General features: G+C 48.8%; 1 protein-coding gene across 1 annotated transcript in view; it reads left to right on the top strand.

The window, feature by feature from the left end:
• CDH23 (cadherin-related 23) overlaps positions 1-25,177 on the top strand; it is a 205,391-nt gene that overhangs the window by 34,638 nt on the left and 145,576 nt on the right. The window contains exons 4-6 of the mRNA XM_010580010.1: positions 9,524-9,666; positions 12,952-12,999; positions 13,238-13,330. Of these exons, the coding sequence (XP_010578312.1) occupies positions 9,524-9,666; positions 12,952-12,999; positions 13,238-13,330 (284 nt within the window). The remainder of the gene's footprint in view (positions 1-9,523; positions 9,667-12,951; positions 13,000-13,237; positions 13,331-25,177) is intronic.

Here is a 25,177-nt window from a genome sequence, read left to right on the forward strand (position 1 = left end):
TTGGTACAGTCTTGCCTACGCTCCTGAGAATTGCCCTGGTCTTCAGGAAACCTCAGGCTTTGTAAGGTGCTACACCGAGTCCTCTCCTGGGCTGACAGGACATCTTGTGCAGTCCCGTTCTTCAATTTACAGCTCTGCTGTAAAATATCAACTTAATCTTGTGAGATTTCCCCCCTTTATAACCCCACGATGCTCAGTGCTTATGCTTCCCTTGGTGTTTGTCCCCCCACCGCTCCCCCTTTTCTATTTATTCTGTAAGTTTACCAAGCACCGACTTTCCACTCTGGAAAGTCTAAACACTTTAATTTCACAATTCCCTGTTGTTCCTCTTGTTCTCTGACCCTTCTCAGACAAAGGTGTGAGTGAAGCACCAGTTAATTTCCTTTAAAATTAGTTTAAAATTAAGTGCCTTGAATGGTTGGCTCACCTGCAGACCTCATGCTTGTCATGGGGCTGCTCTCCCCGCTTGTGCTCTGGGCTCTGCTTGGGAACAGGATCGCATCCCGGCTGGAACCAGCTCCTCTCCTTCCCCCTCCTGTTGTGGGGATGAAGGGGGAAGGACAGATATCAATAAAAGTGAATGAGACTTTTTGACAGAGCAGCTTCTGTGAGGGAACTTTTTTTTATGGCGCAAACAATGGATGGAGCAGAATTTGCATAAAACTCATTAGAAAAAAGTACAAGTTTCATAAATCTTGTGATAAATTAATACGATATCATTCCGAACATGATGTATTAATTTTAGGATGAAATGAATGGGTCTGTGATCATTGTTGGTAATTATGAGGCTCCCAGGCAGTTTGGAGAGGAAATTATTTTTAAGAGGGCTTTTAAGTGCGGGAACCCTTTTCACACCGCGAATATCTTAACAGACCCAGACTCCTTCTTTTACAAGTGTTTCTTTTCTTAGTTTACTCTCCTGGGTGGGGTTTTTTTTGATGCAATTGTATTTACTTCCCTCTTTCATCCTGATACAGCCTATTCCTTCCTAAACAAAAGGAAACAAAAGTCCTTTCAGTTTTTGCAAACTATCCATGTTCTCCCTTGTCCCAGGGATGGCCTTGTGGGTTTTGTGGTGGACTAGAGAGCAAGAATCACTGGATCCCTGCCTGAGCAGGCAGGGAGAAAGGAGAGGCAGGCACCCCCTGAGGCCACTGCTGTTTGTAGGGGTTTGCCCAGGGATGAGCATTTTTTTTTAATCCCTTTTTTTTCCAGGCAGATCTGGAGATGCCATAGTGATACCAAGGCATATCGGTGATTTCGACAGCAATCCACCAGCCCGGTTGGAGAGTTTTGGTTAATAAACTGCTGTCTCCAAGCCAAGGAGGTGCGAGCCAGTGAGCAAAGGCTGGGACCTCCATCCACTGCAAAGGCACAGCACCGGCATGAAGACGTAGTTTTAAACTGGTTTTGGAGACCTTGCTTGATATCTGAGTTGCTGTAAGACCTGTTTGAAGGTTGATGGAGGGAAATTGCTCAGTCTTAACTGTCTTGATATAGGTATTGACTTTAATTGGAAGGATGCCACTTCTCTGCCCGCATGCATGCCAGCAGCCCAGTGACTGCATGCACAGCATCTACCAGGAAAACCTCAGGTATTCCGTTTACTTTAATGATAATGTCAAGAAAGTTCAATATACCATTGATTTTTGTATTTCACCCCCTCTCCCCCCGTTTCTCTTGTAAAGTTAACTGAAGTGCTCGGTAAATAGCAAAGTAAACCAAAAAAGCCCTCTGTTATGGCTGCTATTCGTGTGCGCGTGTGGCTCTCCTTTACCTGCTGCTGCCTTCTTCCTTTTAAACAGCTTTAAACACCCTTTTTATGTGTCTCTACGAGAGCTGGGGGGAACAAAGGCAGGCAATGCCTCTTTCTGAGGTTTACCACTGGCTGTCAGGTCTGCTTATGGATTCCATCTCGACACTTGACTCCCCACTTAAAATAACTACATGCATCCGAGAAATTACAGGCTCCGTCTCCTGCTCTGGCTTTGAGCATCTGAGGAACTAGGAAAAGCTCTCTGCTTGCCTTTTGCCTCCCAGCTTGATAAACTCCCTCAGAAATGGTTTTGACTGCACAGATTTGTTTTCCCTCTTCTCTGTCACCTCTGTGTTTGGCTCCTTTCTCTCCCGCACGTGATGGGTGATGGCAGTAGTGCACGTGGTTCCTGGACCAGCTTGTCCTGGGCTTTTTCCACCATAATTGGCGAAGACCTGTTTTTCTGATGGCAGAAACTGTTCTTTCCTCATTTATTTATTATGACCCACTTTTTAAAAGGTGCTGGTGTCTCCCTGCCCTTTTTCACTTGCTCTGGAGCACAGTAATCAGAGCAGAGGCAGCCTTGGTGGTGGGGTAAGCTGATGCTTCCCATTAGCACCTGGAAAGAGAAGTGTGTAACATTGAGCTCAACTTGAAATGTAGGAACGGAAACTTTCTTTGCTGAGTAGTTCTGGAAAGTTTGGGCTCAAGTGGTTGAGCCCTTTCTGAGAAGGAGGCCAGAGAGTTTCTGCTGAGGTTGCGTTTATGAAATGAGCTGGTAGCCACCTCCTTTGAGAGAAAGGCTTGGAGATGGAGGAGTGAGTTGCCCTTGTACCCGTGGTGTGCTTTTAGGTATCCCTGAGTGTATCTGAATGATGTTGGCCAGAGTTTAATCTCGCCATGCTTGCGCAGCATGAGCTTTGCTATATATTATAGTTCACCCAAGGCGTGCTCTAGGTGTGAGGAGCAAGGTCTGCCCAGCAGTAGCAGTCTGGAGCACATGGTGGTCGGCCTTTGGAACCTCCCATCTTCTGATAATCTATGGCCATCCATTGCATGGACAGGGAAACTGCTCCAGGAGGCTGGGACCAACTGGGAGGAAGGCAGGAATGAAGGTGGAGAGACCCTGGTGCCTGCAAGAGATTTCCTGAGCCTGGGTGTGCTTTGGTTGCTCTCCAAGCCCCCTGCACTCGCGTTTCCCCGCTTCACGTCAGATGGGGTCTCCTTTGTGGGCTCTGTCCCCAGCTCTGGGCTCGTCCTCTCTGGGAAAGCGATGAAGCCTCACCCCAAGCATGGGAGCAGCTCCCACTTGCTGCAGCCTCCTGCTTGAAACTAGATTTTGCTTCATTTTCCTTGCTAGGGAGTCGCTGTCCTTTCCTCTCCCTCATGTTGCTCAGAGATTGCTCAGCGGCACAGAAATATTGGCATTTCATCTTTTCTTTTAAAAAATCTTTGGGAAAACATCACGGAAGGGCTTTTTTTTCTTAGTTTATTTTTTTCTGAAAGGTGAAAGAGAAAACGAATTACAGGCAAAGAAAAGGGAGCAGGTGACAAATGAGAAGAACAAGGTTTGAATTTCAAGATCAGATCCATCAAATCCTGACACCAAGTGCATCAGAGGCCAGTCTGCTGTGATGAACTGGGCTAACTGGAGATGCCTGTGCTGGGATGACTGGGACAGGAAGGCAGGGCTGCTGGCTAGCAGCGAACATCAGGAGTGTTGTGGGAGAAGTGAATGGGACGTGATTGTCCCATCTCCCTTCCAGGGAAGGAAGGAGGGGGAGCCAAGGAAATCTGATGGCACCTACTTTGGAGCAAAAGCGTGGTGGTGGCCTTCATGTAAGGGGACTCCTCGCTGCAGGGTGCGGATGCTAAGATGATTTTTATGTAAATAAATTTGTGCTGGTTTGAGAAGTTGAATAGCAACTGAGGGCTCTCTGTGCCAGCTTGTGACCTTGGCTGAGGACCATAGGCACTGCTCTTGGCATAAGGGCCGTGTCCATGCTGCTTCCCTCCCCAGTGTGCCCAGTGCCTCTGATCCCTTTGCTGCTGCTGCTTAGAAATTTCTGGCTTTTTATTCTGCAAACCCCCTTGCCTGTAAGCTGAGCGCCTGTGGTGCTGGCAGGCTCCGGACCGCTCTCAGTAGCGGTGGCAGAAGATGGGGAACCAAGAAGCTGCATAGTGACTGTGCCCATAGGTACAATCCAGAGCTGGGGAAGGGTGAAAAATGACGAGCCAAGGAGAAACAGGCACTGGCTTTTAAATCCTAGAATCATAGAATGGGTTGGGTTGGAAGGGACCTTAAAGATCATCTAGTTACAACCCTGCTGCCATGGGCAGGGACACCTTCCACTAGACCAGGTTGCTCAAAGCCCCATCCAACCTGGCCTTGAAAGTTTCCAGGGATGGGCCAGCCACAGCTTCTCTGGGCAACCTGTCCCAGTGCCTCACCACCCTCACAGTGAAGAACTTCTTCCTTGCATCTAACCTAAACCTTCTAAAACTAAACCCTCTTTCAGTTTAAAGTGGTTACCCCTTGTCCTATCACTATGTGCCCTTGTAAAAAGTCCCTTTCTGGCTTTCCTGTAGGTCCCCTTTAGGTACTGGAAGGCTGCACTAAGGTCTCCCCGGAGCCTTCTCTTCTCCAGGCTGAACAACCCCAACTCTCCCAGCCTGTCCTCATAAGAGAGGTGCTCCAGCCCTCTGATCATCATCATGGCCCTCCTCTGGACTTGCTCCAAAAGGGCAAGGGATTTAAAAGCAGGGATTAAAATGTTTTTAATATTAAAGTGTAGCTGATGCCTGAAGTCTTGAGTCCAAAAGCCAGAGCAGTCAGTGGAGAGATTCCTATTAACTCTACTTGGCTATGGATCAGACCTTTTAAGAGAGCACCTTATTAAGCAACTAATTAGAGACTTGCCCCTTCCATTGGATCCCAGTGTCCTCCATCCCACCCCATTCCTGTGCAGGCTGTGTCAGTATCTTGCTCTGGCAGCTTCTTCTCTGCCCCTGGAGCTCTGGGATTCTCCTGGAGAGTTTGTTTTTTCTCTTTTCTCATCCCGCTCTTGAAAGCAAAACCAGTCGATAAGAGTTGGGAGGGCCCAGCCCCTCTGCCTACTTTCCTCCTTGGCAAAATGGAAGGGCAAGAAAAATATACAGGTTTACAGCTGAAAGCAAGATGCTGAGACAGGAGTTCCTGTGGTGGGGGGAAGTACACTCCATAAAGCAGCCAAACCTAAAAAAAATTAATAAAATCCTAGCAGGAATAAAACAAGAGGCAACAACAACAAAAACATTCCCGAGGTCAATCCGAGTTCAAGACTTGGAGAAAGAAGAAAATCTGTGTATGTGTGAGAAAGAGGGAGAAGTAGCTGTGATTGAGAGAAAGGAGGCAAAAGGAGACAAGATAAATTGTGATTATCTGGTGGAATCAAGACACTTAACTGCCCTGTCTGATTCCTGAGGGGAAACAAATGGAGTCTATAACTTTGCACTGCAGAAGGATAATTTGTTCCTGTTTCCTCAGCCCTTGCTGGAGCCAGGTTGACGCTTGGGCTTGTGGTGGCTCAAACAGCATCCTCAGCGTGGCCCCGAGGAGAGCCTCGGCAACGTATTTTTCTCTGCAAGTGCCCTGAGAGGGGTTTCTGACAGATGTGGTACTCCTTGGGCTCTGCATGCCCTGAGCAGGGCCCTCTGCTTTTTGATGATTTCCCAGTGATGAGACACCCGTATGTGAACGTGCTAGCGCTGCTTTTGCAATCCTTTGGCAATTCCTGTGTCGCTTCCAGGAAAGAGAGCGTGGAGGCCAGCTGTGGAGCTGCGTATCGCTAGGTCAGGCGCTTGCCTCGGTCTGGCTTCACCTATGGGTGGGACAACAGCACCTTCCCTGTGATCACCCTGGAAAATGGAATTTCTTGTGGTCTGTTGAATGGTGGCTGCGGCACAGATGTTCCAGCTGTGTGTTTGCCCTGTGCTATCCAGTCACTCTGTTCTTCCTTCCTTGGTGCAGTAAATTGAGAGGGGGGGAAAAAGATAGGAGGGGAAAAATAGGATTAAATAAACTGGTGCTAAAGAAATTGGTGGAAGGTAGCTCGCACAAACTTTTGTTGTGGTGGTGAAGGAGCCCAGCGTGCTCCGCTGCGGTCCTCTCACTGCATCCTGCACTCCCGGTTTACACCACATGCCTAAACTTAGCATTCCCCTGGGGTAAAGCTTGCAAAAATCAGAACAACAAATGACAAAGCAATTGTGAAGTCTCATTTCTTATTTCAGGGATCTGTTTCTCATTATCTTCTATTTAATTTCTTATTTTATTCTGTATTTTATGCTTTTTTTTTTTTGTAATGAGTTCAGAGGTGCTCTTAGGATGATGATTACTGACTGATGGACAGGAAAGGGAATGGGTGAAAGAGCTCTTAGTTTTTGGTACCTCACTTGTAAGGGTTTGTTTAAGATGGTATTTTCCTGCGATACAGTGCAGCTTACACTTTCATGTTCCGAGTTGCCCTATCTATGTCCTAATGAAGTTTCTTGTTTCTAACAAAGAAAAGGAAAGAAAAGTTGAGGAGGGTATAGGCTCTGAATATGCCTCACGTGTTTGCCTTTCCTCTTCTTTTACCTGCTAAATCTGTCCTTGATTTTGATACTCTCAGACCAGACAGCAGTCAAGCCCAGCATGCTGTTTCACAGGGATCTAACTCTGCACGTCTGCAGACTGCCAGAAGGAGAAATGCAGGTGGGATGATGCACTCTGCCCAGAAATGCCTTGCCTTCCAGGTTATCCTGAATTTGGGAACTAAATTCCCTGAGAGTGGGAGGTAGCAAAGAGACAGAGAATGCAAAGAGACAGAGAAGAGTTAAATGTTCATGTGCTGGCTGATTTTTTTTTTTTTTTTGGTGCAACTGGGTTTGCAGCATGCAAACCATAAACGTGACTATGATTAGAGCTGGGTGGGACATGGTTTTCCTATTCAGCAGGATTTTTAAGATCATTTCCCTTCCACTGAGATGCGACCAAGACCTTTTGGAGTTTGAAGTATTTGTGGTTCCAGAGGGGATTGCAGATACCCTGTTGATCTAGGGTGTTTGAATGAGATGTGAAGGGGGAAAGTCTGTTTCCCCCATTAAATCTGGCAGAATAGAGAGGTATGACCCTGGATTTGTCTTGTCCTAGTTACTGGCTTTCACCACCATGGGGACAGTCACAGTCTTGCATGTTTCCTGGGGCAAAGAAACCTTTTCTAAGGATGGCTTCAAATGTCCTCCAAAATAAAACCAAGCTAGTACCTTGTTTCATATTAAGGCTCCAAGGTTTGAGAAAGCGTGGGGTCACTTTGTATCTCTGGTGTCGGCTTCACTGAAGAGATGGGAACGTTGCAGATGAACCAGCTGATCACAGTGGTTTGGATAAGGACTCATTGCTTTTGGGTCTTTGTCCAAAAAGTCTTTGACCATGCCCCATCACTCTCTTACTCCTGTGTTGGTGGAAGGAATTTTTTTTCCAGTGGTTAATTCTAATTTCTCTTTGTAAAACAACTGCTCTTCCTTCTCCAAATAGAAATTTGTCTGGGTTTGGACATTGAGTCTTGCTGTGCTTTCATGCTCTGGAATAGTCACTTTTATGTATTTTATTTTGTCCTCTTCGTGAATGTGCTCGAGATGGTCTGAGTCATCTCGCTCTTCTTTGTCATAAATGAAGCAGCTCAAGTTTTTAAAGCCCTTGTTAAGTGTAAAGCTTTTTTGCTACCTCTTGAACATTTGGGACTTCTTCTTGCATCCAGTCCTGAAGACAATGCGGCCAGCCAAGCAGCTTGCAGAATTGCAGTCTTGGCAGAACCAGCTATATGGCCCTCTTAGTCACTCTTCCGAGTGCCCAAAGTGCACCACGGCTCTGCCAGCCAGGGCATGGAAAGACCTTCTTGCATGCTTGGACCCCCAAGCCTGCCAGAAAGGCTGTTTTTTGGGGATGCTCTCCTCTGCAGCTGTAGTCTACCAACCTTTTTTCAAGGGCGTTTGGAGCAGGGTTGTGAAAACAGATTTTTACTAAACAAGCCCCAGTTACCAAGCTTTTCACCTGGCTGCTTGGTCCTCCCTGTTATTTGCCGCGCTGTCACCCGAGTTTGTACCGACAGCAATTTTACATCAGGTTAGGGCATCCCACTGACCGTGGCCGGCGGCTTGGGGACCTGCCAGGCAGCTGGGTCCTTGTTCGAGTCCGCTTCATCGATGTCATACAGCACTAAATTTTTAATCAGAAAGTCACACAGTGCTAAGTCAAATGCCTTACAAAAGTCTATTATTTCTTCGCAGTTACCTTTATCTGCCAAAATTGTAATCTCATCAAAGAATAAAATCAGGTTTGTTTGACAAGGCCTATTTTCCATATAATTGTGTTGACTGGCATTAATTATGTTCCTATCATTTAATTCTTTATTAATGGAATATCATATCAGCTTTTTCCATTATTTCTGCTGTGATGGATGTCAAGCCAACTGGTCGATAATTGCCCAGGTCGCTCTGCTCGCTGAGCTACACCACCATGTTTGCCCTCTGGACCGCTGGAGCTTCCCTCCTCTTCCCAGATGGATGAAATTTTGGCATCTGTTCTCCTCGGCCAGATGATTTGGTGTCATGGAGTGGTCTCATACTGCCAAAGATGGCTCACGCAGGGAATGTCCCCCCTTCCCCCATCCTCAAGGCCAGGCAGCCAAGGGGATCTCCTGTCCTTATCTCTACCCACCAGCTTTTTTCCTCCTATTTTCAACCCCCTTCTGCTGTGGAGGGACTGAGAGCGGGTGGGTGGGTGACAGGCAGCCAGCCATGGTCAACCTGCCACAGCAGACTTTGAATGTGCTCAGAGGTGTCACGGAGAGGCCCAGAATGATTCAAAGAAGTTCTTATGGGGCTGAAATGAGGCTCCAAGGGTGGTGGCCATCCCTTGCTTTTGGAGCAGTAGAAGTCATCCCACTCTGGGAGCAGTGTGTAGATCAGAGAGAGGACACAGGGCCCCCACAAAGCAGCTTCAGAGGGTCTGGGTTGCCTCTCGGGTGCTGTTAGGAAGAGACATTTACAACCGCATGCCTGTGAGGGATGGCTGAGCAAGGCCTCTGTTGTCTGGGGTATTTAGGATGCTGCAGAAGATGGTTCAAACATGATTTGGCAGAAGGTAGTGATGGATATGTCTCAGCAGCTCTCCTGACCTCGGGGTGTGTGGGTTCCACGTATGCCAGAAAGACCAGGATTTGCTGCCGTGTTTAAAACAAACTGCAGGTCTGTGTCTGGCTCCAGGCCCTACTGAACCCCTGAGCCTCGAGGCACCTGTGGGCATCGTGTCTGTATTCTTGGCCTTGGGATGTTCGCTTTTAACCTGGAAATGTTGTTGAATCTGCTGGTGGTGTTCCTTGGTGGGGGAGAATGCGAAGGCAGCTGGTAGGCGCTTACCCAGAAGAGGTTTGGGTTCCTCCGCTATCTGTAGTGCCCAAGATGGCCATGCTTCTGCAGATCTAATGTGACTTTCTCTTTTTGGTAAGGGTGAGGGAGGAGAGGAGCTGTGGTTTGCTTTATCTGTGCTAGAGAGAACAGTAAGACCATGCACAGCTTGACTCCTCTTGCTGCTTGAGGCGTTGTAACACCATGGGAAAATAGTTTGGGGATGACTCGAGGGAGGAAGGCAGAAGACCTGCGTTCCCTGACAAGCTGAATAGTTTCAGGATTTCTTCCTCTCTGTCCCATTTTGTTCATAATTTCTTTTCTCCCTGTCTCTCCCAGGTTCCTCAGTGACCCAGCTGCTGGCCCGGGACCTGGACAACGATCCCCTGGTCTTCGGCGTGGTCGGTGAGGAGGCCAGCCGCTTCTTCGCGGTGGAGAGCGTGACCGGTGTTGTCTGGCTCAGGCAACCCTTGGACAGAGAGGTAACGCCACTTGCTGCTGAGAGCATCCTCTGCTGAGGGGAGGGGGAAAACTATGGCCGCTCAGATAAATGGTGGCTCTCCACCTTCTGTGGTAGCTGGGATGTAGCCTGGGTGTTGCTCCCAGGTGGAGTTGGGAATCCAGGTGTGTCCACATCAGGGTCTGTCCCTAGCCACCCTGTCACTGTCCCCAGATCAGTGGGGACACGGGGAATAAGCAGGGTGCTCTGGTTCCATCTGGCTTGTTGGTTTTCCTGGATCCTAGAATAATATTTGCAAGTTCAGAAGTAAAGAAAATAATAAATGGAAATGATCTACTAAAGAGCAGGATGCTTATGCATTCAGGGAAATTCACAGGCTCCCTCTTTAAACCTATATTCCGATCCTTTACTATTTAAAACAGCGTGTGAAGAGATGTGAGGTATGCCTGCTTATTCAATCTCATCATGATTTTTCATCATCTTGTAGATTCAGGCTGCCAGATGCTAATTTTGGCAAGATTCTTGCCTCAAAGCTGTTTCACACCCCTATTTTCAATGGTAGTTTTGGTGTGCAAAGATGGTATCCCATCCAGGTGCCTGTTTTACAAAAGCCCTGGCCCTTGCCTCATTCCTGGTGAGAGGAGGAAGGGATAGCACAGGCGCTTGGACCGGAGCTTGGTAAGACTGGGAAAATACTACACGACCTCGGCATCGTGCTTAATTTCCCCTGTGCTTTGGTTGCCTGTGTTTAGTACTTCCTTCGCCAGCTGTGGCATTGTGAAGATAAAACCCATTAACAGACGTGACAGTCTGTGCTGGTGGTCCAGGCTGGAGTCAGCCAGATGTAGGGATACAGAGGAGCAGGACAGTGGATACTGCTCAAGCTGGGGAAGGGCAAACCCAATTTCACAGCGTTAAGAGCAAGGCTCTGGAAAAAGAAAGCGTTTTTCTTCACCCCTTTCCCCTCCGCCTCCCCGTGCCAACAGCTGCTGGCATGAGTCATAAATCTTCCCTTATTCAAATGCCTAGCGCTTCCCGATACTTACAATAACAGCTTTAAAGCCGAGGAGGGTGATCAATAGATTTTTAGGTGTCTTTTGATGGAGGATGGGAAGGGAAGGAGCTGAGCAGAGCTTGCATGCATGGCTGGGCTGAACTGGAGAGCACCCTGCACCCATCGACTGATCCCAGGGGCTCAAAGTCAGCGATACGTGGAAGAGGGTGAAGATGGACATGTGCGTAGCTTGGAATGGATATGGGGAAGGCGTAAATGGCAATTTATAGTGGAGGAAGCAGGATGGCATGGGAGGGAAGCGATGGAGATAGATGTCACGCTGGGAGCAGAGAACGCTGGCCTGGATGCATGCGATCGAAAAGTCAGGGGAGAGAAAGCCATACAAGAAAAGTGACGGGGAAAGAAAAGCAAGAGATCAATTCTTGTACAATGGAGGAGAAAAAGAGAGACTTGAAAAGGGAGAGGGAGTCATAGTAAGGTAAATGGTGCAGGAAAAGGGAAAATAGAGAAAAAGAGGAAGGAGCAAATGTACAGAGGCAAAACAATTTTAAAATATTTTTTTACTCCCACGAAGACTGGGAGGAAAACAGGTTTTAAAACAAAGACAGACTCTGAGTCTTAAAAAAAGTATGTGCTAAAATGAAGGATGGAGACAGAAGTTAGCGTGTGGCAGCTTTCATTATTTTATCAAGTTTTTAAAATTTAAATGCTCAACAGGTTGCTGCTTATCTCCTATTTTTCCTTTCTTCTCTACTGCTTTGTCCCTCGCGGTGGTACTGATGAGCAGGGGGGAAACAGGGGTGAAAAGCGCTGACGCAGCAGGGTGGGACGTCACAAGGAGCAGAGGTTCTCCTTTCCATCAGTATTTCAACTCTTCATTCTGCCTGCAAGCGTTGCCCTGAGGCAGGAGCTAGGAACGGCTTTCTCAGGTTGAATTCCCCAGCTGTTTGCATGGGGGCCTGGGGCAGGAGGGGGTGCACGATCTGGTGAGCTGTTCCCCAAACCCTTCTCCAAGATGAACTGCTACTCTGGTACAAGCAGAGCTCCTGGTCTGGGCACCAGTGCCTGCTGCCTGTCCCTGAGCCGATCTTATTAGGAATAAATCAACCAAATCTGCAGCACAGAGAGCCGTTTCAAGCTTGCTTTCCAGTCTTTCCTGCATGATGCTTTGGAGACATCAAGTTGCTGTGCTCTAGCAGCTCAGGGGCACTGGGGGTGGGAAGGGATGCTGGAGGAGGAAGGGATTGCTGGGACTAGGGGAACTGAAACACCAGATGGTACCCAGGTACCAGATAGGCGTGGTGGTCCGAGTCCTGCTGTCCATCCCTGTGTGCTTCCTTGGTAAAACGTGAGCGAAACGATTGCTGGTGGAAAAGAAAGGTCAGGAAGAAGTCGTCTGCCTCCACTAGCAATGTCCCCCTGTCCTGACACTGAAATAATCCCCTCTTCCCCACTTGTCCCTCATCCCAGCACCAGTGACTTTAATATATTGCTATTTAAGACCAAGCTGTTAATTTAGTTAAAGCAATAATGGGCAGAGGGGCCTGCACAGGCACTTTTTTGAATGGGCTTATGGGATTTCAGCCAGTTCTTACTACAGACTCTGGGCTTATCCCAGTGTTCCCAGCTATGTGATATCCCAAGAACTGCCGCGTGGCAGGTAAGTTGGGAAAGAAGCAGCAGCAAGATTTAGATGTCCTCAGTGAGACTGTGTTGTATTGTCATCTCGAACAAAAGCTAATTACACAGCTTTTTCTTTAGACTTTCTTCTCTCTTTGCATCGTCTGTGTATGTTGCCGTCAGAGATGGTGCCGGGTCACAGTACGCTGGGGGTGGAAAACTGCTTTTCTGTGCCTTGCACTTACTCCCTCTCGCTGCTAAAAGTAGGCAGCCTGTGGTGTCGGGGACCGGGCAGGCTTGCAAAGAGAGCCGGTGCCTGCTAGCATGCTGCAGAAGGTTAAACAGCAGGATCCTCTCATCTACTTTAGCCTAGATATCTGTTTAAAGTTCTTGGCGTCTAGCTGGGGAGTCGGTCCTTAGTCCCCGTACCCTCCTGACCCAGGGCAGAGCGGCTCCCCGTGCCTGTGAAATACACCGGAGCCCCGCTGGCATTAGTATTTCTCAGCATTTTATACTCAATGTAGGTAATCGCACTCAAGCGCCCCTTCTCTTCTTGAAGGTCCTGAAAGCATTTTGCATGTAATAATATTGGCTAAAAGTCCCAAGCCTGCCATCTGCAGATAAACACTACAGTATCTTTAATTATATGTTTTTCTTCTCCTTCCCTTTCAGACTAAGTCAGAATTCACGGTTGAATTTTCTGTCAGTGACAGCCAAGGGGTAAGTGTGACTTCTCATTTCATGGTCTGCGGCACGGGCAGAGGGGAGCGGAGAGGATGAGCGTGGGCTGCTGGGGGACCTTCTGCATCGGCCCGGCGGGGTCTGGGGAGCAGGACCACCGCTGGCCATCACTTGCCAAAAGCCCAAGTCAGAAAACAGAGCCACAAGCTTGCTTTAGGTTTTAAATCCAGGCACAAAGCTGACACCCCGCTCCCTGTCGTTATCCTTGTGACCGCAGGTGATCAAAGGGACGGTCAACATCCAAGTTGGAGACGTGAATGACAACGCCCCACGGTTCCACAACCAGCCCTACAGCGTCCGCATCCCAGAGGTAGGGATCGCCGCAACCTCGCCGCACAGCCTGGCTTCTGGCTTTTCCCTCGGTGGCCGCGCCTGCTGTCTGGTTGCCACTGCAGAGCTGGCTGCGTGAGGGCCACCAAAGTACAGGACCGTCCTCCTGCCCTGGACCCTCACTGGGGTTGGGAGGAGGATTAAATGCCTGGAAGTTATTGTTGCCTGAGAATGGGCAGAAGCAAAGCGGCTGTGTTTTGGGTGTTGGGGGAAGGCAAGTGGAAGAGGAGGTTTGGAGCTCAGTCTTTGCAGCCTTGGTGATGTCTTTCCCACGACCAATGTGAAGTTTGAGAATAGCTGTAAATGGGAATCTGTTTCTTTTCTTCTTCCTTTGAGCAAGAGAGGATGTGCAGCCCTTGTCACAGAGGTGACCTGAGGCAGGAATAGATATTTCTCCAAACACCTGATTTCTGGCAGAGTCCTGCCCAAAGGCTTCTGCCCTTGCTGGTGGTTTTCTTTAACAGCTCCAATAGCAGAACTTGTCCCATGATGTCCTAGGAATAAAATAGGTAGGAAGGGACCACAGGACATCATCTGGCCCAAGCTGCCACTAAAGTAGAGAGAATTTTCTTGTTAGATCATGTTGCTCAGGACTTTATCCAGTCAAGGGTTGAATATCTCCCAATGACAGAGTTTCCACAACCTTCTGCCACTCTCTCTCCATGCTGGCCATTGCAAAGGAGGTGACACCTAGTCACATCATCAGAAAGAGCTTCTTCACCTAGAGCTCAGCTTGGCAGAAATACGCCAGGAACTTCCAGATCTGATGTGAATTTAGACTTTAAAGGTGTGGAGTGAAAGGTGGTTGCTGGTGCTAGGCGGACGAGGTCAGGGTATTACATTTGAAACAGGGGATTAATAGGGCATTTCATGTCCTCCAGTGGAGGAAACCTCTCCTTCTTGCACCCTGGCGCCGGGGCAGAGCCCGTTTTTCCCAGAGCATGCCTCGGGGTGTGGAGGAGGTCAAGTGTGCATCTGTGTGTGTGAGATCAAGCAGTCTTCAGTAATTGAGAGGTACAAACGATTGTGTTACAACGGTTTATTTAATATGCTGGCTGCTGATGCCCTGCCGTGCTGGGCTTTGATCTTTCCCTGTCCCTCTGCTGTGAGGATGAGGTTTCTTCATTAAGTTGCTTGTGATGTATGAGCTGGGAGTTTTAGTCTCATCTTTGCGCCAAGTCATCTGAAACCTCCCTTTGAGAATGACACTGGGTCAGAGTCATTTCTTCTTCTCTTTAAAGCACGAGTGGTGCAGAAATGACTTGGTAAAACCTGCATGAGCTGCTCCTCGGTCTCGCCTTTCTGCTCGGACCTCTGGAAGCTGATGGGTGGCCGTCTTGCCTTGCTGCCACACCTCCCGGTGATGGTCTGTCTGCAGAGGTCTGCAAAGCAAAAGGAATGTCGGTAGGACTGAAGGAGAATAGTCTCCTCTCCCCTGCCCTCAGATTTACCTCTGGTTTTGCTATTTACAGCACCTGTTACAGAGGACTCCCTTCTCCATGTGAAAAGAGAGATGGAGAGTGGTTTTCTGTGTCTCCCCCAGGAACTGGTGCCGTGTTAAGCCTCGGTGTTTATATACCCAGAGCAGCTGTGCCATATCTCTTCTTGTTCGTCGCTTCTGCCCTAAGAGCTGATGTTGCAAACCTTAAGCCTTCCACATTTCTGATCTTAACCTGCGTCAAGCCTGGGGAGCCGGGAGGGCAAAGGTTCGGTGCTAGTTTGGAAAATTAAGGCTGGCCAAGGAAAGGGAACTGCGAGCACGCGATCTGGACAAAAAAAATAAATGAAAAGGAGGCTGAACCCCAGAGCTTCTCTCTCGCGTGTCACACTGCTTTGCACGTGAGCTGTGGTTCTGCTAGGACGGCATTTCCAGGACCGTCTAACTGTTTGGGGTAGAGCAAGCACAGTGCTTCCCCCGGTGCGCCCGCTCTGCCACTTGGCCTTCAGAGCTGTGCTTTTCTGGAGGTCGGCCTAATCTAATTATAAGGCGTCGAGTGCCAGTTTCCAGTTTCCATCCATGATCTTTAACCAAGGGCACTGATCAGAAGTAAAGAGCCACAAACCTGTTGCTCAGCCAGCATCCTGAAGGCGCTTCTGTCCTTCTGCCGGGGAAAGTGCCTTTCCTTGTCAGGCGCTGCGAGAGCAGGGGATGGGGTCCCACCACCCAAACGTGACCCTCCAAGGGCTACGGCCCACAGGAGATGTGAGCAATGAACTTACTCTGCATGTGCTGGCACGGCTCTCGAGGAAGAGATGCCCACTTGCTTTGAGAGCTTTGCTGGGCCGCAAGTTTTCCCTGTTGCTTATCCATAAGTACTGGAAGCTGGAGGTGATGTGGCGTGGAGATGTGCCTTCAGAAGCTCATGGTAGGGGACGACAGTGTCCCCAGGTCACCCCCATGCTCCAGACAGCTCGGGCTAGGGTGAGCAGCGAGGGTGTGGGTAGCAAAATCTGTCTCAAAGAGCGCCCAGCCGAAGCCGAAGGGCCTATAGCTAATGAATAATCAGGGGCTGGAGCTTGGGGACGGAGAAGAGGCTAGCAGAAGTGCTAGTGCGGCTTTGCATGGACTGGCTCTGTGCAGAATTGGCAGCTAATGAGGGTTTTTCTCTTTTTAATTTTGAGATAAATGGATATATCGATTTGCAGTTGTCCTAGCTAATGGAGCAGCAACAGAAAGGCTATTTAAACCTCACTGCTATTGTGTGGCACTAGGAAAGTCAAAAGAAGAGTGTGCATAAATAAATGGAACATGAAGTAAACTGACCTTTAAAAACAATACTGCCTCTAAATACCCGTCCTGGCGTTTTACGCAGTCCGCTTGATTTGAGAATGGGAATTTATTTGGGCACGGGCTGCAGACTGTGATTCCTCTCTAGCATGGGGAGGGGGGAGAGGATGCCCAGTTTAACCATGGGCTCCGCCATGTCCCAGCAGCTCCAATTACCCAGACCGGGGATCGCTCGTGTGTCGGGCTGACGCCACTGCTCCTCTGCGTTCGCTGTGTCTTAATCGCATCCCCGGCACCTGCCTGGAATAGCTGAGTGAGGGCCCGCGTGTCGGGAGAGGGACGTTGCTCCGGCGTAATCGTCCGTCCTGTCTGGGCAAGGGCGCCCCGTGATTTGCTTGTCAAAAGGCAACGAGGCGGTGCGGACGCTTTCAAGTCTGTAAAGAAAAGGGGAATCCTGCTAGAATTGGCAACTTAATTCACCAAGCTGGCCTCGACAGAGCTCATTAAGTTCTCGTGTATTCATTTCAGGCTAATGGCTGTCATGCTGACTGCTGTTTGATTTGCTATAATAGACTTTTATGGCTTTCCAGTTTGCTAGGACGTGTGTGCCTGTGTCTGTGCCCTGTGGTGCTGCTGTAGTACATTAGTTAGCCGCTCATGTGCTTGCTACTCTGACCTTCAGGGTTTGTTCTCCTTTTGGTTGCATCCCTTGCAGTTCACCTCTTGCACGTGCTCTTTTTTCCCCTCCTCATCCTCACCCAGCCCCAGGGTACCATATTTCCAGGAGTCGCAGGGTTTGGCTTCTCAGACAGGAGAGAGATATTGCTGAGCCCGTGGCAGGCTGTTGTGGCGATGCCTCAGTTTCTGACAAGTCCGATCTGCTTTATCTAATCTCTTTTTCCATTTGACTGGATCTGTAGGAAACCCAGTCTTGTTGGATTGTCACAGTTCAACGCTTTTACGTGAAGCGAGCAAGCGAAGTGGAGCCAAGCCCCCGCGTTGGTTTTGCGGTACCTGGTGTGGCATTGGGGTTGGGATGGACTTGTCCCCCCCTGGGTGCCTGCTAGGCTTTCCTGTCCCACCTTCCAAGCATGAGACCTTCTGGGGCACACAGCCCTCCATTTGCCTTTGGAGCGAGCAACCTTTCAGCTTATGCTTAAAAGGCACAGCCCTTCAAGCCTCTCTTCTGCCTCTGCTCCTTCCAGGTGCTACACCATCTACAGGACCACATCTTGGGTCCTGCTGAGGTTCCCCAAACCTTGAAGGCCATCATGTGGTGTGGTAACCAAGTCTGGTAGCTTCCTGTGAAGAGCTGTTTTCCCCCCGTGATCCGCCAAAATCCTGAGCTTGCTGATCAAGTTCAAACCGTCCGTGCCCTTCTCTTGGCCCTGGAGCATCGGCAGTTTTCACCTGCTGGCAGAAAAGTCCCTTAATTGTTGGTTTCTTTGCTGAATGTTCCCTCAGGAGGCTTCTAGCGAGGTTTTCGCTCCTTCGGTGCTCTCCTCACCTCATTCGTCCTGTTACATTTAACGCGCTGAGTGATTTATGAAGTAATATGTATTACGGGGTAACATCTTCCAGCAAAAAGCCATCTTCAGCCAGGCTCTGGGCCAAAGACTGCCGTTTAGAGCCCCAACCATTCACGAGGTGACAGTTGCACCACGGAAAGGTATCTGTAACTTGACAGGAGATAGTAATTATAACGGGGCTCTGTTTTCAAAAGGCACTCACTGCATCGATAACCACAACCGTCCGGTTTGGGAATGTGCTCGTCTTGTCTGGAGTTCAAGCAAGCACTGGTAAAAGGCAGGGAGTTTAAAAATAGAAAGGAAAGTTTCTGGACAGCACGCAGCATCGGCTAGGTAACTACAGTCCAGCTTGCAGGTATCGCATCTCCTGAACTCAGCCCTGATTTACCAATTTATTTTAATTGGGAGGCAGGCAGGCACTTACCATCAACAGCAGTCCCTTCTGCTCAGGGAGTAGCCTTTGGGATTGAGCCTTCACAAGCTGCTGGTCACCGTTTCCATCCTTAATATGGTGGTGTAGTTGAAATAGTGGCTTTTATGATTTTTTTTTTTTTTAATTGTGCAGAAAAGCGTTTGACGGGGAGGGGGAGAGAAAGAAGGGGACAGTCACTGCCTTGTCCCATTGCACAGCCTGAAACCAGACCATGCTAGATGGTGAGCAGGGGCAGGGAGGGGGAGAGAAAGCCCCAAAAGCCCTAGCTGTAATTAAAATTATTATTTTGCTTTAAATGGTAATAATGTCGGTAATTACATCGGTTTCCCTGCCATCCTGCCCGGGAGTCTTCAGGGGCTCATATAATTCTATTGCGATGGCTCCGAGGCCTGATGCTGCGCATATGAAGCAGCTGCAATGAGCTTGAGCTCCCACTTCAGCCACATTAGCCATTCCCTTGCACGCTCCCAGACACCTTTTGGGTTTGGTGTTTGGTTTTTTTCTGCCCCCTCCTTCCTTTAAATAAAGAGCCTTTAAATTGAAGGAGATGATAACAGAACCGATAAGAAAGATGTTCCTGCCATGTTGCAAAATGGCCTGTAATCATTGCTGGCTGCTTTCCTTCCTTGCCTTTTTTCCTTCTTTTTTACCCCCTTCTCCCCGCTCACTGTTTTCCTTCTCTCCCTGCCCTTATGCTTCCGTGTGGACTTTAGAACGGCACAAATAATTTACAATGAAGAACTTATCCACCAAATCCAGCCTTCAGCTTCCTCCGCCACCTTTGTGCACACAAAATTTGCAAGCGTACCAAGCTCCTCTGCAGCACTTCAGATGCTATTTATTTATTTATCTATTCATGGTGTTTGGGCTTTTTTTTTTTTTTTTTAAATTCCTAGAGAGGCGACAAAAAAGTTAGCTAATAATTCAAGCTGTGTTCATTAAACACTGTTGGCCAGAAGCAAGCTGCTCCCCTTTCCTGGGTAGGGAAGCATCTCCATCTCCCCTCCACCCTGGTATCCCATCAGCATGGCCGGTGCTGGCGACCGAGGGTGATTTCTCGCCGCCGGTGCCTGTTGAAGCGGGAGGTGAGGTTTCGACCGGTGCTCGCCGCAGCGAGAGGGTCTCTGTTGCACAGGTACGTGGTGATAATCTGCAGCAGGTGAAACATTTACCAAACTTGCCGAGCATCCTCGCTTTTTATTGTGCTCATTGTTGCTGGGTTTCAAAGCCAGCCTCAGTCAGCCCTGAGGGAATAGTTGGCTGACAAAATAACAAGTTAGATCTCTATACCATCTCTCTGGCTTCACAGAGCTGGTCACTATGCGTTTGTTCTGATGTTTCTCCTTTCCAGATTTTTTTTTTTTAATTATTATTATTTTTGAGCAACCTTTAATTACTTTCCAACTTTGTCCAGCAAACTCGTGGAAGCAGAGGCACATTGTGAAGGGTGTGTCTTCCCTTCAGTAGTCTTAAGTGCAGGTGTGCTGTCCATCTATTAAAAAGGCATCTTTTAGCTGGATGAGATAATTCTTTTGAGAGGGTTTCATCTGCTCTGTAATCACTAGGTAGAATATAATATCCCTCAAAGAAATCATGCCTTCTCCCCTCCTCTCTCAACCCCAGCCTGCATGATCCGCCAAGATGGGGCTGTTTCTATATTGCTCGGAAAGATTGAATGTTAAAACGTATCTTTACATGGAGATTTTGCCAGCAGTGCTGTGGGATGCCCTTTTTCATCTGTCATCGAGAGGCCGTCTCCTGGCTTGCACTGGCATGGAAGAGCAGAAAGAAGGGGAGCTGAGAAAGTAGCAAGCAGATAGGGACTGAGGGATGTGAATAATGCACAAGTCATCAGGCTGAGTTTACTCTGACGGGTGGGATGCCATGTGTGTTGGCACACTGGGTACATTCGGCTCTTGGGTGAGTTTGTAAATATTCATAAAGTTCCCCACTTTCCACATGCAAGCGAAACGTAAAGGGGCTGTTTAAGTGCAGGGAAGTTCAGGTGCTGTCTTGGGCATTTGTTCTGGCTTTCAGATGCTGGCAGTTCCTGCGGGCAAGAGCTTGGAAGCGCACCAGGCAGCGGCTGCCATCTTCTCCCTGTTCTTTTCTGCCAGCACCGAAGAAAGGCGCTTAAACGAAACGGGCTGCAGTGCATTGAGTGAAACAGCATTTGGGCTAAAGGGTTTGCGCAGCCGACACCAGAGACGTCTGCGGGATTTACGTAGAAACTTTTTTTTTCAAGGGGTCAGGTGCTTATTAAAGAGTCATGCTGCATCTGTATGATAAGACATGGAGGATTTGAGTGGCGTGGCTTAGGTACGGGGGGTTGCACGGGGCTGGGAGGTTTGTGGAGGTCTCTCCTTTCCTTGCACGGAGAAAGCTGTTGTGTGATGAAGCAGGGGCTCAGCTCTGGCAGCATCCTTCCCGCTGAAGGTCATCTGTGTGCAAGTTTTTTGTCATTATCGCTGATGCGTATGCTGTGACGCCAGATGGAGAACGTCAAAGGGTCTTGAGTGACGTCTCGGGGAGAAAGAAAGTCTCCACCTCTAGCAGTCCTGTCACTTGTCTGGCTTCACTGGTGAATAGGAGGCCCTGGTCCTTTAAAACACGTGCCCGAGGAGTGAAATGAGAGACGCAACAGAAACTACTGGGGCGGAAAACTCCAAATGGCGTGGAAGTAATGTGTAAAGTGTCCTGGAGATAACAGTCATTTCCACCAGGCAAAACTTGGGCTCTTTCTGGAAGGATACTGCAGCAAGGGAGGGGAGGGGTGCAGCCTGAAAATTAGAAATAGTCATGCTGTTCTGACCAGCATAATGCTGGGGTAGACGAAGGGGACAGGGGAAACCAGAAAGGGGAGAAACCAGCAGATTTAGAGCTGCAAAGAAAGCTAGTGCAGGGCAGCAAGCAACTCGGTGCCTCTGTGGAGGAGCCGTCGTGCTGGGAAAACAAGACTCCCGGAGCCAAAGAAATAATCTTGGGGTAGAGGAAGAGAAAGTGTACAGAAGCATTCTCCAAGCAAGGAGCACCCAGACAAAGAGGGGAAAGGTACCTGGGACAAATCGGGAATCGCTTCTCTCGGAAGAAATGGGGACAAGGAAAAACATCCTCGCTCGCCGAGCTCCTGAGCAGTCCCGGGACACAGGCGCGCTCTCGGGTGCCCCGTAGGAGTTTCTTCATATGGGTGCTGAGGCCCTGCATCTGCCCGTCCCTTGCTGATTTTCAAAGCTCTGACTTCATTGCGGGTGTCTGTCCCCGACCCATCCCCGAGGTCAGGACGATGCCCGAGCTGAGGACGGCAGACGCCGAGCGATGAGAGTTCCTCGGGATCCCCTCGGCCCCTCCGGAGCAGAAGCGATGGCTTGTGGTCCTACAGCATCTCTTGCTGCAGCAAGAGAAACTTAGGCTTGGGCTGAAAGGCTGCTCCTTTCCAGGGGACTGGAAGCGCCCGCCCGGGGCGTTGGAGCCCAACCCTTTCGGTATAATTACACTTACACATCTGGGCAGCAGATGGCTTCAAGGTCTCTTCCACGTCCCCGGCAGGAGGAAGGGCTCTCTGCTGCCAGAAACGGGCAGAGGAGCGAGGAGCTAATGAATGTGACCTGCTAGCAATTAGGTTTGGGTTTATCTCTCTTTCCTCTGGTTACGATATTCTCCCAGAAGCCTGGGATGTAACTTATTATCTCGTGCTAGCCAGCAAAAGCCGCGTCCCCTCCCTTCGCATCCCCGTTTTGTTTACCTCCCTCTCTGTACATCATCTTTTAAGTCAGCAGCGGGAGCGTGTCTGGCCGTAGAAATGTTTATTAACACATTCAGGCTGCAAAGGCAACGTGCGGGTAGCAACAGCTTGGTGCAAGGCGGCAGAAGAGCCTTCACTGAAAGTGTTGTGTTTGGGTTTTTTTTTAATTTCTTTTTTTTTTTTTTTTTTTTTTTTTACTCACGTAATCATGCGGTCTGTTGTTTCGGGTTCCTTTTCCAGTTGTGCTGCCTAAATTAAGGTATGATTAAGGTCATACTAAAATGCACCGTGCTGGGGGACGGTGCCCCAGCCGCTGCCATTTTAGGTATACGGGCTCTTTTCAACCTGCAATAATTGAGCTCAGCAGCAGACCTACAAGGTGGGCACATGTTAGCATCCTCGCTCAGTGCAGCTAGGGAAGGTGAAGCTAGAGCTGGCAGAAGAGGCTTGCCAAAGCATTTTTTCAGTAAAAATGCTGGTTTTAATTAAGATGGAAATATTTAGGAAAAATGTTGCCATTTTGACAGCAAAGCTGGGGAGCAATAGTGTTTCAAAAGAACAATAAAAATCACTCTTGCAATAGATTCATTCCAATTTCTTTTTCAGAATTGCATTTTGTGTTTTATTAGTTTGTAATGTGTCAGTGACAGCCATGTATAATAAGCTTTCTCCTGCTGGTCATACTTTGTGCTAAAATAATAACTAAATCAGTCTCTCTATATGTTTTTTTAAATATTTATGTGTGAACTGAACTGTGTGTACCAGTTTCAAACTCTTTTCATTACAAATGGAAGAAATTTGATCCAGGAAGAAGTTTCAATCAGTATTAGGCAGCCATTGCTTAATTTCAACCATTAATTGCTGTTGAAACTTAAAACGGGGTTGATTTATTTTGTCAGTGTGAATAATGAAGAGAGCAGGAAAACTGAATGTAGGGTTCAAGGCAATTTTGCTTAAAGAAAAAAAAAACAACTGAAAGTTTTTAATTTCCAGGATTTACTTTACAGGAGATTTGAAAAGCCTTTTTTTTTTTCTTTTTTTTTTTTCTTTTTTTTTTTTTTTTTTTTTTTTCTTTCCCCCTAAATGAGGGTGGAAACCAAATCTGGGTAGACATGGGTTCAGACAGTGGATGTTGTGCGGGAAGGCTTGGCCCGGGGCGGCGTGCTGCCAAGCTGCTGGGCATCTACGGAGATCGTCTCCACTGCTGCAATATTGCCGTCAGGCCCGCTCCCTTCTGAGCAGCAGAATTGAGCAAATGTGCGGTAAATGAGCTTTGCAAATACGCTTTTGCGGTTTTCTTGCCTCCCCGCCACCCCTTTCCCAGCTCCTGCTGTGTTTCTGCTGCTCTGCCTTGCTCTCCAAATGTCAGGCTCTGCTCTTTTTTTTCAGCATGAGCAGCTTCGCGAGGCAGTTTTTGTGCACACACGCACTTGCACGTGCGTGCAAAGGGTCTCGACAAATAGCCGTGCGAGCCAGGCTCTGTGTCCTAATGCAGTACGTCTCCAAATAACGAAGGGAAGCGTGAAGAGGTACGTGGGTGGAAGGAGAGAGCTGGTGGCTCTTGCCCTGTGTCGCAGAGCCCGTCACCCACCCCTGGGTTTAGGGATGGGAGTTGTTTGTCCCTGTCTTTCGAGGGATCAATCTTATTCAGTGTGCTCCGGGGGTCTTGCCGGGGTGCCAGCGTGGTGTATTCGGCCACAGCCCACCCGTCTCCTCCACGCTTAGGTGATGGTTATACTGACAGTCTCCCTGTTTTTCAACCCTGCCTTGGTTTTCGTCATGTTGATAAGACACTTCCAGCTAGGCTTGGCCTGCAATTGTAAATCAAACTTGAAAAGGTAATGGGAAGGAGGGAAGGGAGAAGAGGAGATAATTAATCAAGTCGGCCACCTCCTGCCCAGCCTGCATGTGCCGAGTCTTGGTTGCTCGTATGTGTTTGGAGGCACCTCCTGCTTAGATGACCTGGGATCCGGCTATTTGTGTTAGGGTGGCCACCAGCACTACCTTCATACTGGTATTTAAGGAGGAAAAAAAGGGAGTTTGTAACTGGTAGGCTCCTCCAAGGCATGTTTTTTAGCAATTCTCAGTTCATTACCAAGAGTGGAAGATGTAAATATCTTTCCCTGATTAGTAAATCTTTATTTAGAGGTAAGTTGAGAGCGCAGCGCTCTGAGCTTTGGAGGAGGAGGGACCTACCTTTGCTTCGTACCATAACCAGACCTTGATGAGCAATCTGAATGGGGAATAATTTCTGCTGCGTGTGTGATTTGGAGGACCCCAAACCTACACGGGTCAGGAGCTACTGAGCCAGCACTTGGGAAATCGCTCTATTAAACGTGCTGGGAACACACGGCCAGATGTGCGTGTGCAGTTTTCTCAGCCTCCCAGGGGAAAACGCTGCCCTCTCTGAGATGTGCTGCCTCTGCCTCACCTTTGAGGTAGGCTGAGAGGGTTAAAGCATAAAGCTGTTCCACTGCAGTGGTTAGCTGATGGCCCGTGAAGCATTGCAGGGATTTTCAGCTGGTTGGTGAAATAGCGGGACAGGTGGATATTTTGTTTTCCTGTATATAATTTGCGCGTTTGGGGAAGGAAATTCTGCAAAGAGGCTGTTTCTTCTGGTACGAGCCCCTGAGGACTACGGCACCGTGGTTCACCCCAGTCCTTGCAGTCAGCGGGGAAATGGGTGTTGGGGCTAAAGGCCAGGTGTCAGGCAAGTGGGGCTGTCTCTGCCCTGTGGGACATAGCTGCAGCTTTGCCTCTGAGCGCACCTACCTTGTGTGCAAGCTCCTGCTCAGGTCCGAGGGCTGTGTGAGCTTCAGGGGCTGGGCTGGGAGAAAGCTGGAAGCCTTGCATCATCCTAACGTGGGTGGGCCAGCCAGGTATTCCACCACGTATCACAGGGGACCTTCTCTGCAAGGCTTTCCCTTGACGACCTCATTTCTGAGGGCCTCGAACGCTAGACCTATCCCTATCTGCAGGGCAAATGGTACTTTTTCAGCAAGGTTGCACCTCCAGAGCACGTGCTTCATCATCAGTCCCTCAGTCATCATCTCGCTGCGTGCTCGCACGTCGTCTTTGATCTGCTCAGATGATGTCAGGAGGAGGCCAGCTCTTCTCTGGAAGATGGCAGGCCTATTTTTTCACTTTTAGTTGTATGAAGTATTGAACCTTCACCGTGTTATTTTCTTGTTGCGAGCACCTCTGGGGAAAAAAAAAAAAAAGGTATAAGTGGCTGCATTGTGCTGACCTGTCTTTGTGGGTCATACGGGGGTGTCCGTGGTCCAAGCAGCAGTGATGGTGTTTTCTGCTTGCACCTAATGCGCATCTCCGAGGAGCCTGATCTCTGTGCATCTGGTATTTGGGAGCTCAAGAGGCAAGTGGAGGCTGGAAGAAGA

This window comes from Haliaeetus leucocephalus, unplaced genomic scaffold, assembly GCF_000737465.1.
Source record: "Haliaeetus leucocephalus isolate CR32 unplaced genomic scaffold, Haliaeetus_leucocephalus-4.0 Scaffold687, whole genome shotgun sequence".
NCBI lineage: Eukaryota > Metazoa > Chordata > Aves > Accipitriformes > Accipitridae > Haliaeetus > Haliaeetus leucocephalus.